Here is a 14,639-nt window from a genome sequence, read left to right as displayed (position 1 = left end):
TTTTAACGTCTTTAACATACTGTCCTTGAAAATGCCTATTTATCAAGGTAAATTCCGTTTTATCAGAGAAAATGTGTATTTATAAAGGAAAATACATATCTGTCCAGTACAATTGTGTTGTGACTTCTGTATATGATTGCACTGTAATGATTAGTGTAGAAAATCAACAATTGAGGACCTTGCGAAGGGCAGTGATCATACGAAAACTTGATTTTTAAAGCATTCAGTAAGGTCTCACATTTCAGGCTCCTTAAATACCTTATCCATATGTTGTAGAATGTACACCAGTATTACTTATTAAATAACACTATGAAAACCACAGAGATAGTCATTCATTCCTTAATCACACAGGCGCTTGACAGAAGAAGAATATTCTTGATTTATTCGCGAATAAGTCATAGTTGACCAACACTGAAGTACATAACTGTCTAATTTGTTAATAACAGTTAACAAATATTAAATGCATTCATTAAATAATGACAAATGGATTATTCTTCTGGACAATCTTGCTATCATAGTATGCAATTATTCCTTGTTAGCCTACTGACTGTAATCAGACATTATTAGAATTGATCGGGAAAATATTAATTGATATAGTTTTCAGTGGTACATGTTTATCCCGACAATATGTGAGATATATAAAACAAACGATTTCCTGAGAGCTGTCACACAGTCCCATTTCGGAAGGATTACTAGCCTTATATCCAAAATGACCTTTTCATCACAAAAATCCCTATGAATCTTTGCATCAAGACAATACAGAGGTTCCAAACCCACAAAAAGATGACAGCAGGCCAGACCTTGACATGATGAATAAGAAGACTTTACAGATGTATGAGGTATTTCGAATAATATTGTTTACTGGTAATTGGATAACATAATCAGAAGTCAAATAATCATTCTTTTTATTTTATAATACTTAAAACCGACATAAAAGACAGGGCAATTGTGCTTCTACCGATCACAAGTCTAGAGTGTTTAAATCATTAACAGTACCGATTGTTATGGCGATGTTGTTTATAAAATTCGGAAAATAAACACAGTTCTTATTTTGATCAGATATTTGTAAAATGTGTTAAAAATTTATCAAAAGAGGATACGATGCGAAAATGGTGGAGCCAAGTGCATGTTTTTGATTGATCCCACTTCGATTTCCTATTTTTAAACTTGGCCTAGATTTTATCAAAGATATCATTCTGAACAAATTCATGAAGATCAGTTGCAAAAATAAAGCCTCTATCGCATATACACAAGGTTTTTCTTTGATTTGACCTATTGACCTAGTATTTGATTCTAAATAACCCATTTTCAAACTTGGCCTAGATTTTATCAAGGTTATCATTCTGACAATATTTCATGAAGATCAGTTGAAAAATACAGCCTCTATCGCATACACAAGCTAAATGTTGACAGACAGACAGACGACAGACGCCGGACACCGAGCGATCACAAAAACTCACACTGCTCAGGTGAGCGAAAAAGTGTAGGTGTTGTTTATATATATATATATATATATATATTTTAATATGAGATTTTAACAAAATTTCGTTAGCAATTTATATTAACCTTTATCATGCTGGACTTTTGCGATCAGTGTAGATCATGTATTGTTTGCCATTCAGACAGTATCATTTTGATAAGCGCTCCCTTAAACAGTTAATGGTACTCTCCAAATTGACGATGGAAAAGTTCATTAAAGAAATTTCACAGGGTAAGGGTTATGGCCGCCGTCTTGGTAGCCACCTATGATATCTCAGATTTATGATAGTTGATGCCGTTGGTAGATTGCAAACACTAACAAAAATGTGGTATATAAGTCCCGCTCCATCATTTATAGACCTAGACTTTTACACTACCAATAATCATTACTCATTTCTTTTTGGTTACTGTGACGTATACCTGAATAATATGAACATGACACATTTATTATTTCTATATATATTGTGTACTTTTTTCCATATTCATTTTACAATTGTTATTTATGACATTGTATTTATCTAAACAGACCGATTCTTAACAGAAATAAATCCTCCTTTTGCACACACTTTCATATATCTATTATGGTTTCAGTTCTATTAATGAAAAAGAATGTTTAGTCGGTCAGTATAACAGTATAAACAAATGTACTATTTCATATCAGGAATATGCAAAATTACTTTAGAGAGTAATCATATCTCTCGTCTCAGTTTACTTTAAAATGGCACAGATCTCTGCTTTTTAAGTTTAATCAATAAAACATAAAATTAATAAAAGTGCCAATAAGCTTGCCATCACCATGATAATAGAAACTATACATGTATAAGGTATTTAAACAATTTTCATTTTTTTTACCTTATTCATTTGTAGTTTAGTTACAAGTTAGAATAACGCATTGCTGTCATTTTATCAAACAAATGTCGCTGAACAGTAAAACAAACTGTTTCTCCTTATAATAATTGTATGACACTTTTAACCTCTATCGTATGAACAAAACTGTAAAACTAATAGTTTTGTTTCGATTTCTCGCAAAAGTTTTGAAACAACGGTTGTCTAATAATCGTGCAGTCAAAATAAACAACAACAACAAAACAAAAACAGACGCAGTGTTAAATTAGTTACAAGCGTATTAAAAGCATCGCACAAATAAAAATTAAAATGCATAGAAAAATGAACTAAATTTATCAAAATGAGCTTAGGTATGTTTATCCCTTAAATGCTATTCTTACACACAAAAAAGATAAAGTAAAAATGACATTTGGATAGTTCGAAATACTTTTCATATATTTTGTATTGCTGTCGACTGAGGTATAAAACAACATTTCTTAACACAAGGACAGTCATATTCGAAATACTTTTCATACATCTTATATAACTGTCGTCTGAAGTATAAAAAACAATTTTTGTAATATAAGGACAATCATTTTTTATCACTTATCAATATTTTTTTCTTTATTGTAAACAAAAGAACTGAAGTAAAAATGACATCTAGATAATTAGAAAAATAACTTTTCATGCATCATATATCACGGTCGTCTGAAGTATGAAAACAACTTTTCTTAACACAAGAACAGGTATATTTTTATTCCTTATCTATAAGTTTCACTTCATTGTAAACAAGGCAGTACTAGTCTGAGAGATAGCTAAATCCCCCGCCAGTCTTATTGATAGTGAAAGGGTATACCTTTGATTTTGAGTTGTGACCTTGACCTTTAACTGATATGGCTGACTCATAAATCTTGCACATCGTCTTGATAAGGTGATTATTTGACCCAAGTTTCATGAAAATCCTTCAAGGGGTTTTGGAGATAAAGTGTGAACACCAAAAGGAAGGCTCAAACATTTGGTCATAAGTTGTGACCTTGGCGTTGAGCCAGCATGGCTGACTCATGAGTTCTGCACATCGTCTTGATGAGGTAATCATTTGACCCAGGTTTCATATGAATCCTTCAAGAGGATTAGGAGAAACAGAGCTGACACTAAATGAAAGATTCAAACATTTGACCCTGAGTTGTGACCTTGACCCTGAGTCAACATGGCTGACTCATAAGTGCTGTACGTTGTTTTGATGAGGTGATCATTTGACTCAAGTTTCATGAAAATCCCTCCAGTGGTTTAGAAGATACAGAGCGGACGCAAAATGGAAGGCTCAAAACTTTGACCTTAAGTTTTGACATTGACCTTGAGCCGGCATGGCTGACTCATATATTTTGCACGTTGTCTTGATACGTTGATCATATGGCCTAAGCTTTATAAAATTCCTTCGAGGGGTTTAGGAGATACAGAGCGGACACAAAATGGAAGGCAAAAACATTTCACCTTGAGTTGTGTCCTTTACCTTGAGCCGACATGGCTGACTCATACGTTCTGCACATAGTCTTGATGATGAGATCATTTGAACCAAGTTTCATGAAAATCATTCAAGGGGTTTAAGAGATATGGAGCGAACACAAAATGGAAGGCAAAATTATTTGACCTTGAGTTGTGTCCTTTACCTGGAGCCGACATGGCTGACTCATAAGTTCTGCACATAGTCTTGATGATGAGATCATTTGAATCAAGTTTCATGAAAATCTTTCAAGGGGTTTAAGAGATATGGAGCGGACACGAAAATGTTACAAACGGACGGAAGGACGGACAGACGGAGACCATTCCTATAAAACACAAATAAACAAAAAAACAACATATGAAATGAAAATGACATCTGGATAATTCAAAATACTTTTCATACATCTTATATTTTTGACAACTAAGGTTTAAAACAACTTTTCTTAACACAACGACAGTCATATTTTCATCCCTCATCTATAATTTTCACTTCATTTGAAAAGGTAAACAAGAGGGCCATGATGGCTCTATATCGCTCAACAGATTTTATCTGGCCTATTGACCAAGTTTTTGACCACATTACCCAGTTTTGAATTTGTTTTAGAGATCATCAATGCAAACATTCTGACCAAGTTTCATAGAGACTGGGTCACAAGTGTGGCCTCTAGAGTGTTCACAAGCTTTTCCTCTGATGTGACCAGGTGACCTAGTTTTTTATCCCACATGACCCAGATTCATACTTTAACTATAGATCATCAAGACAAACATTCTGACTAATTTGCATGAGTTTTAAACTTAAACTGTGGTCTCTAGAGTGTTAACAAGGTATTTCTTTGATCTGGGCTAGTGACCTAGTCTTTGACCTTACATAACCTAGTTTCAAACTTGACCTAGAAATAATCAAGACAAACATTCTGATTCAGTTGCATAAAGATTGAGTCACAATTATTGCCTCTAGAGTGTTCACAAGCTTTTTCTTTGATCTGACCATTTGACCTACTTTTTGACCCCATATAATCCAGATTAAAACTTGACCTAGGGATTATCAAGGCAAACATTCTGACAAAGTTTCATAAAGATTGGTTTACAACTATGGTCTCTAGATTGTTCACAAGTTTGTCCTGTGATCTGGCCTAGTGACCTAGTTTTTAATTCCATATGACCCAGTTTCAAACTTGAACTAGAAATCATCAAAACTAATATTCTGACCAAATTTCATAAAGGTTTGGTCAAAACAGTGGCCTCTAAAGTGTTAAAAGGCAAATGTTGACGGACGACTGACGACGGACAACGGACGACGAGCGCCGACGGACGCCGGACAATGACCTGTCACAACAGCTCACCTTGAGCACTTCACACATCGTGCTCTGGTGAGCTTAAATGACATTTTGATAATTCAAAATACTTTTCATACATCTTATATTACTGTCGACTAAGGTATACAAACAACATTTTTTACAAAAGGACAGTCATATTTTCACCCTTATCTGCAATTTTCAGTTCATTGTTAAAAGGACAACAGAATAACGAGAATAACGAAACACATGGTTAATGCCTGGAACTAATAACATACAACTCGTTCAGGCAAGACGATAAACTCTAATATAGGACCTCTCACGTTATGAACGTAAGTGCATTCAATGTGTTGAAGCAAATTGTTGTTTAGTAAATTCTCCTTAAGAAGTTTCAGATCTAGAAAGCTTTGAATAGTCTTCAGAAGTTTCCATTCTAGAAAGCTTTGAATAATCGTCAGTTTTAGTGTCCTTTAGATTATAATACCGTACTCCTATGTTTTCATCATTTCCGAATGTAAGATAGCCATCAGCATCCTTAGCTGGTCCAACAACTGATGCTGGAGATAGATAATCATCCAAATCCCCTTCTTTTATTTCAGCATATACTTCGCCATGGTCTGTTTCGAAAGCATTCTCTTTCACAGAATGGTAAATATGTTTGTACCCCTCTTGCTCTGTGGTATTTTTTTCTTGGCCTGCTCCCTCCTCAGGTTTTGGTTTACTGTAACGCAAAACAAAATTAGAATATAACTGTTTCGAGTTCGCTATAACCTCTCTTACATACAATAATATCAAAACGCCTCATAAATTTGTTTCGAGAACATTTTTCTTATTAATGTGACTGTGACAATCGCAAGCAAGCTATACTTTATATGCCGGGGCGTCGTTTGGAACCCGCCAAACGACGTTTGGCGAGCAATCCTTCGTCGGGGCAGCGTTCAGGTTGTTGACGTTCGGCGAACGCCATGAGGTTTGTCGTTGTATAAGTGCAACAGAACAACATAATGAAATGGCTCATTATGTTATTCTGTTACACGCAAAATACACGCAAAAAAGCAATAAAATATGTGCGTGCCGTACAAGGATGAGGCGCTTTCAGTTTTCTTCAGTGTATATTCTTTATATCAGATGAACTGTTATTAAAGCCATATCGTTTTAACCATTTTTATCACAGAGCTGAGAAAAAATAAATTTGGGTTACCAATACTCCGAATTTTATTAATTGTACCTGCGTTTACACTAATAATCAAACAAGAAATGTATAAGGTTACTTTTTTAATTTCAGAATGCGAATTATATATCGTATAATTAGTGTTTACTTACGGCTCTTCTTTTGATTCTAAAAACAAAAATGTTACATGTGGAAGTATTGAATGCGATATTTATTTAAGAAATAATATATCTCAAACAGTGATTTGTCATTGATTGGAGTCTAGATGCAAGGGAAATATATCACGAGGGTGCAGTTTGAGTGAAATAATAATACGCATCTAAACGATAGTGATTTTATTTATGAGCAAATCACTGTTTGAAATATATTAATTCGATTCTAACACGTTATCAACTATTATTATGTACGTCCTTGACAATATCTATCAAATATTTGTCTGATTCCAGCTGATTTCTTTTTCAGCGCGCCGTTATGCCCGCTTACGCTATGCTAATTGTGACGTCAAAAAATGAAATTTTGAATAATAACACACAGTTTTAACCTTCTTTGTTTCATAGGAAAGCAAATCGGGCCGTGTTAGAGTTATCGGTTTCTTTCCATTTACAACTATATTTACGTATGAGAGAGATAAACATTAATGGCTATGTCAGACAGTTCTATATGCATAGTATGTGTCGTTGTATTGGAAATATCTATATCATGAACTCATTTAATTTCGTGTGCAGGAAATGTTGAGGTCTATTCGCAGATTTTAACATCTGAACATATAATGGATGGAAATTTTACTGCTTCGTTAGGATTTTATATTTGTTTCAAGGACTGATTAAATGTACGGAAAACCAAGGATACAATTCAATATCGTGTAAGTTTTAGCATTTAATTGTGGAGGAAAACGAACAACGTTGAACGCACTCCCTTGAACAAGCACAAAATACGGTATTTTTAAACATATAGGTCATTATTAGATGCACCCATTAAAGAGTGCAACTGGAACTTTTATCAAAGAAAGTTTACTACGGAGAAACACTATGAAAAGCACGGCATTCAATCAGGTACAAATGAATAAAAAGCGAGACCTGAACACTGTTATAAAGATCAAATAAATGAAAAAAGGAGGTGCAAAATGTTTTCCTCCCTGACTCATGCGGATATGTAAAGATGTCAGCTGTTTGAATAGACTCGTTCTTGTTTTGAGATCAATGTCTAACTTACTACCTAACAGAATTTTTCTGTTGAAAACAGCAAGAAATTGCTTTAAAAAGCAAACACGGGTTCGTTAATACCCGAATTGCTTTTCGCCTCTACTTAGGTCATTATTTTTTTACTACTAGTTTACCATATAGATAAGCTTATTGACCAACTTACTTGTCTTTTTCTGTTTCCTCCTGTACCTGAGACAAAGACAACCAATCAGGACCATGCCAAGTAGTAACAAACAAGTTGCTGACGTAAGTACTGCTATCAACGTAGTTTGGCTTTCAATTTCTATAAGTAAAAGTGCAAAACGAGCTCATTTTAAGCTATTCAGGCCCGTCTCGACGTGTTGGTAACACGATAGGCTAGTTTGTTTAAAAAAACAACGAAAATTACCGAAGCACTCGAACCACATTTATACTTTTTTTTCACCTCGCTTTCTGTGTGAGTAAGGTCATTTAAAAGCTGAGAAACCATCTAATGCAAAGTATTAACTTAAGCGACAATTCCTTAATGAAAGTTGTTTCTGTGTTCGATGGTACACCTGTATATTTACTATCTCAGTTATGTTGACATTAGCATAGTCCACAGGCCGCTGATTGACATTTACAAAAAGCTAACCTTGTTATTGTTCTGTTGATTCTCTACATTCGTACAAAATAATTGCAGCCACAGTGATGCTAGTTCATCATTTTCAAAAGATAATAGGCAAGGGTAGATTTCTTGGAAGCACAGAGCACCACAAACACAAAAAGCGGGCGTTCCCTAATTAGCTTATTATCTGAGCAAAATTGAATATATTATGTTCAACAACGAATGTGTCTTCACAGGGTTTGCGAAATAATGATGTTTAAACAACTTTAAAGCCTCAATCATTTATGAAAGATTTTTTATCGATACTGGCCAGTGTTAGAAATAATTGCATTAAATTTAATACATTTGATAAATTTAGATTTTTAAATGTATTAATTAAGAATATTTATATATAAATGAATTATCCTAAATATCTAGTCTTCTAATAATAAGCTTAAGTTAGAATACCTACATTACAATAATAGTTGTTATTATTTAAACTCTTTAAGAAGCTGTTAGAATGGTATATCGATTTATATTACTTTGTATATCCAAACATTCACCATCTACGCAAGATTTGCATTCATCTATATCTTTGAGCAAAAGGAATATATGCATAGTTTTATTGTATTCGTATAACTGTTCTATATGTTTACTTATTATACCATTTGGCGTTCAAGCTACCGTAAATTATAAATATTTGTTATGTACTTATAGGGAGGCGAGTTTCTCTTTCTTTCGTTTCACATCTCAGTTACATCGAAATGAAAATACGAGATCGGGATTTTTTTCACCGCCTTGGATCGGAAGGATAAAACAAAACCTAGTGTATAGACTCTACTTGACACGACCATGAAAAGGTGAGGTAGCCGTTCTGGTTTTCGTACACATGTTGTCGTTCCAAATCCATGTGGGACAACTAGTTTTTAACCTAGCTTTTATCTTATTTAACAAAAGTCAATCAACCAAGTATGTTCATTTCTTATCTGATTTTCTTACGCCCACACTTTAGCACATAATGCTTATCAATTCAATTAATACGGCACTAGCATACAGTATATTGCAAATGTTTTGTCTTTCTATAACTTGAAAATAGAAGACCATTCAAGCTTTTAGTAGACTTAATACTGTCGTTCAATTTATCAGACTAGACAGTATTGAAAGTTTACTAAAATCTACATAATGTATCAAACATCATTTTTCATGAATTTATATATCTAAAGTATATATGAAAGCGAAAGATAGATATTCTATGTTAAACCTGCAATGATGATCAGTAAAAAATCTATTGCAAGTTTGGCATTATATTGGCAAAAGTCATTTATGGGATAATAAGCATATCTGCACAAACTGCTTAATCGCGGGAAATTATTAACAAAAATATGTTAAGAGAATTTCAAAGTTCTACTACAATTTAGACAATTACTTCATACTTATGTATTTGCTTCAATAGTTTTTTGTGTGTTTATTTGGGGGGAGCAGGTGGGTTGGGGTTTAGAGTTCCATCGACACAACGAAAGTCATATGGCTACTTTTTTATCTTTTGACTGTGACGAAGAGCCACATGTACCACTCTAGGCATTATTTCAAGATTCGGCTGGCACCTGGATAGAACCAACGACCACCTGTAAGCTAGCTGTATGGCTTCCATTCAACAAGCAAAGTTTTGAACTCACTTGAAATCAGTGGGAGGCAAGTGACTCGAAATCAAAAGTTTTACTCCTGATGATGCTTACAAGAGTCTGGCTTTATTTAGGATAGATAATGAGATCATATCCTTAATTAATAAAAAATTCTTGTCAATCAACTTCAATATAATCATTCAGCTGATGTATATGAGTAGTATCAATAGTACTAAGAAAATTGGATTTATACTTAGTTTAACACATGCGCACCTGCTTATCATGACAATGATTTCTACAGTTTATCTTAGACAATTAAATACCTATTTGACAATTAATGCCAGAGTATCCATTTAGACAGTAACACTTGAATCCGTTGACTCTGTCCTCACAACTGCCTCCATTTCTACATGGTGGTGGTTCACAGTCATTGATATCTGTTAGGTTAAATAATGTATAGACAAGATTCAACTTGTTAAGTGAAAAAAACTGATTCAACCTCTTAAACGTGATATCATCAACAGGGGGGTGACAAGATATAGTTCAAAACAATGGAACATCTATTAATGCCCAAACCATTTAAAAACTGAAAATGTCAATGATTGAATCCTTCCCCATCAGTAATTCAGAATGCCTAATTGCCAACTACGTTTAAAGATACATTTTATTTCTGGAGTCAGATTTACTTTATTTTGGTATACAGCTTTAAGCAATTTTATCTCCGAAATAATCTCTGTTCACAACGCTGTACAGGAAATAGTATGTAAAAACTTACTATTTTGACAAATATCCCCATCGAATCCAATAGCACAAACACATTGAAATCCTTCAAGTAAATCTTTGCAAGTTCCATTGTTGAGACACGGTTTGTCTATACAGGCATCATATTCTAGATCTGAAACATTCAATGGATAAAATATAAAATCAGTAAGAAGATCCTTTGGAAGCATAGAATGGTACCTAGCAAAATAATAGCAGACTAGGTTTGACAGCCATGAAATTCCCAAGAAACACTTACGCCTGTAGCACCGGCTGTAGTACCGTCTTTGAAGAGCACGTTTTTTTTGTTTACTTTTTGTTTGTTTGTTTGTTTATTGAAATTAAACTGTATAAAGTAAATACAAGCTTTTGTAACCCAGCCCAAACACTCCGCCGAAAAAGCTGACATAACTCTAAAATTGAAAAGAGATTAAATGACAGACTACGTTATAGTGACTATCAAACAGCGTTTTTGCAGGGGAACTGACCGGTGGCAAATTTCTTTCGTTTCGGGTATCCAATAATTACTCACAGTGGATCAATGATAAGGAGATGTTTAAAGTCAATTTATATAATCGTAGTATAATGAAGAACTGCACGTTATAAATCATTTGAATTAGATACATCATTGAAAACAAAATAGAAAATGTAATCATGTCTACCTATCTCACAGTTTGTACCGCTCCATTTGCCAAGACACTGACATGAGTATGACATATTTCCATTTTCACACGAACCTCCATTAAGACACGGACTTGATAAACATTCATCTATATCTAAAAATAAATGAAATTTAAACAGATCCGTAATAATAGATTTTAGCAAACTGCATATAGTTTAGCGCCTGAATGACTGATTATATTTCTAACTTGTCTGAGCAGTTAAGATAATTGTACTCAGCTTCCACTTTAAACCAGTTAACAATTTGATGTAATGGGGAAGCGTCATAATACCAGTACATCATGCATTGTTGAATTAATGACTGTTATCTGTATTAGGAAGGAAGACCGATGTACAAAAGGCATTCTTTATATAATTGCCTCATGAGCTTTTTACAGAGACCTTGAGTCATATTTTCATATTTTCGTATTTTCGTAACAAAAACAGGCAAGACATGCAGAGGTCAGCCAACTCACGAGACTTTTGGGTATCGTATCCACACGGAAAATCGCTCGATTCGGGTAACATTTTGCTTATGATTTCCTCATTCCCTGGTCAATTTACTGAAATAAAAAGCGTCGAAGACAGGAAAATTGTTTTTTTCTTCGGTACAAAGCATCTGCTAAACATTTTGAAAATTTTCTTAACATTTTACCTTTTTTTTTCACGGACCAAACGTGTAGGTAACGTATACAATGAAATCTGAGCAGGTAAGTATAATAAAGTCTGACAGACATTTTATGACCGGGAAAGCATTTATTTTCTGTCTTCGACAATTTTCTTTACTGAAATCAATCTAGTAACAAGGATATTATAAACAAAAAAATATTAAAATAATCGAGCGATATTTAACGTGTGTACAATACCGAACAGTCACGTGGGTTGGCCACCCCGATGTAGTAAATATGATACCAATGCACTGAACAGCCAGATGCTCGGGATTGTAGTTACAAGGAAGTATCGGCCCTTTAGTGAATGTGCAGTCCATTAAGCTCGATTCAGTTCCATTGCATAATAATTGCGACATCCAAAATAATTCACCACGGTGACCGCTATTTATATCTTCAATCAGTTTGTTCATCCCCCTGTAAAATCACATTTAACTTGGCTATATAATGTTATTGAAATTGCAAAAGCGACGATCAAAGAGATATTTTACTTAAATATTTTAAATATTTAGTTTTATTCATATTCAGATTGGGATTCCCTTCCTATTACAAAGGTGTAGCATTTGACTGTCATTTAGTTTTATCCTCCTTAAAAGAAGACAATTTTTTCAGCAGTTTTCAGCAGAATTATATTTAATGTCAGAAAACTGCTTTCAAATCGATACGCTATGAATAAATTTCATATGTACTCTGCACTTGCTATTCACAATCGGCACATTTTTAAATCCAATGAATAACTCTATTTCTTTAGTCAGTGCTTATTTCCGATCACTAACCCTCACCTCTGAGGGTTTCAAACCCCGCACGGAATGTGAATTTCTTTTAAGTGTTGAGCTGACTTAAGTTGATAATACCTAAAAGATTTCATCTACATACAGTCGCTTTGTTATAAGGATAACGTTAAAGCAAGCATATCTTTAACATATATTCATTGCAGAATTCCAGCTCACATATTTCTGAAAAAAAATGGAAAGAAATCACTCTAGCTTATATTCTTTTGTCTGAATGTTTGACAACCTGGGGCCGTATTCATAAAGCATCTTAAGTATAAGTTTTGACTTAAGTTGAAGATTTACTTAAGTTTGTGGTGATTTCAGCTTAAGTCGTAGTAAAAAACTTAAGTCCTATTCATAAAACAGCTTAAACTTAAGATACGTAAGAAATGACTTAAGTCAGAAAACAAAATGGCATCGTGAGTACGATTAAAGTGTTGTTTTTCAGATAAAAGCACTTTAAACATATTTGTGCATGTTGTATCTCGAGGGTTCAACGCAGTAAGGGCGTATCTACATATAATAATCATATGTAGATACGCCCTTATTGCATTGAACCCTCGATCTGTCTGAAATTAATGTTGGTTTTTTAATGTTTTCGTCCACAATAAAAGCCAAGAATTACTTAATAAGTTGTTTTATGAATAACAAATATACTTAAGTAACATAAATTTCTTACCTAAATAATACTTAAGTAAATAATCAATTTCTTATACTTAAGATGCTTTATGAATACGGCCCCAGATAAAGAAAATGTTAGCTTAGAAGCACTTCTGATCAATACCATTCATGTGTTAGTATGACTGAAATATGGACATATCTACGTGTAAAAATTAACACCCTCGTACAGTTCATAAAGATAAGTGAGTCCATTTCTTTTTCATTATAGACATATAAAATCTATCACCATATTTTTCTATGTGTAAGAATGTTAAAGTTTTTTTATGTTGAATTACATAATTTTATTTCGATTGGCTGTTAAAGCCACTTACTCACACATTGTGATTTGTGATTTTTAAAATAAATCATCGAAAGGCAAAATACCACCATTGTTTCGTATATTTACGCGAAGCTTAATGGTTGTCCAGTTTCTACTTTCCAGAATTACGGGAACATCAGAATTTGTGCAGTTTTTCTCATGCTCTTTTATAAACCATTGTCACGATTTATTTTTTGTAAATATTGATAAATATAAACGAGAAGCGACAGTATTTTTAGACATTATCATCACGTGGGCAGCTACCAAAACCGCGCCTGCACATATTTTGCTTACGTCACTAATAATAAAGTGCACACGTAAGTATAGGTAATGCACATTATTATGGCGTTTTTATTTTTAGCAATAAGTATTTTAAACGTTATACTTAGTTAAATCAATCATTGGCTTGATGGCGCAGCAGGTTGCGCGAACTGATTTATATTCATTTTGTAGTGACATATTTTGACGGTTTACTGACTGCCTCGTAAAGGTAGTGTCCTGACTTCATACGCTAAAATACCTTGCGATACCTATACGTGTACGCTCAATTGATTATCATGTTTGTTGTTATTCTCTTTCACTGTCATATGATGTTTTCAAGATGCGCGTTGAACGGAATTCGTTTTTTTCCTTAACCGGCAAACCCTGATTAGAAATAGTAGACGAATGTTTTTATTTTCAATTTGTTTTGAAAACACCGATTTTCATCAGAATTCCAAGAAAAACACATTATTAGAACATCAAATATGCGACATAAAGCTGATTATAGAAAACGTTTGATTTTTTTAAATATCTCACACCACGACATGTGGGTTAATCGCTTTAAACATTTTGCAATTATTATAAATCATGAACACGAAATGCTCCCCTTGATGCATTAGTAGCTGCACAAGGATCAGAAATTATTTTGTAACTGTGCACTGGACGTTTGACGTACTGACATAAAACAAATAATTATGGGTCACTTACCAGTCATTTACGTTCGTGTTCTTAAGCCCAAGTGTTTATGAGTTATCATCCGGACTCCAATTAGTCTACAGGCGGATCGTCCGACCAACCGACATCTTCAAAACAATATACCCCCCTTCATCGAAGAGCAGCCTAATTATTTCTCGTCCAGGTTGAACGTGTGTTTGTTTAC

The 14,639-nt window shown here is 33.8% G+C and overlaps 1 protein-coding gene across 1 annotated transcript; it reads right to left on the bottom strand.

Annotated features, from left to right (window-relative positions):
* Positions 1-1,507: 1,507 nt before the first annotated feature.
* Positions 1,508-12,143, bottom strand: LOC123555600 (neurogenic locus protein delta-like). Its single transcript, XM_053547625.1, has 7 exons — positions 11,991-12,143; positions 11,081-11,194; positions 10,435-10,554; positions 9,983-10,096; positions 7,636-7,755; positions 6,423-6,438; positions 1,508-5,820 (listed from the first exon to the last, which is right to left on the bottom strand). Exons 1-7 carry the CDS (start codon positions 12,103-12,105, stop codon positions 5,481-5,483), a joined length of 939 nt encoding a protein of 312 aa, XP_053403600.1. The 5' UTR covers positions 12,106-12,143; the 3' UTR covers positions 1,508-5,480.
* Between the last annotated feature and the right edge of the window lie 2,496 nt (positions 12,144-14,639).

The sequence above is a fragment of the Mercenaria mercenaria genome, chromosome 7, assembly GCF_021730395.1.
Source record: "Mercenaria mercenaria strain notata chromosome 7, MADL_Memer_1, whole genome shotgun sequence".
Taxonomy (NCBI): domain Eukaryota; kingdom Metazoa; phylum Mollusca; class Bivalvia; order Venerida; family Veneridae; genus Mercenaria; species Mercenaria mercenaria.
This window is presented reverse-complemented; position numbering and strand designations above follow the sequence as displayed.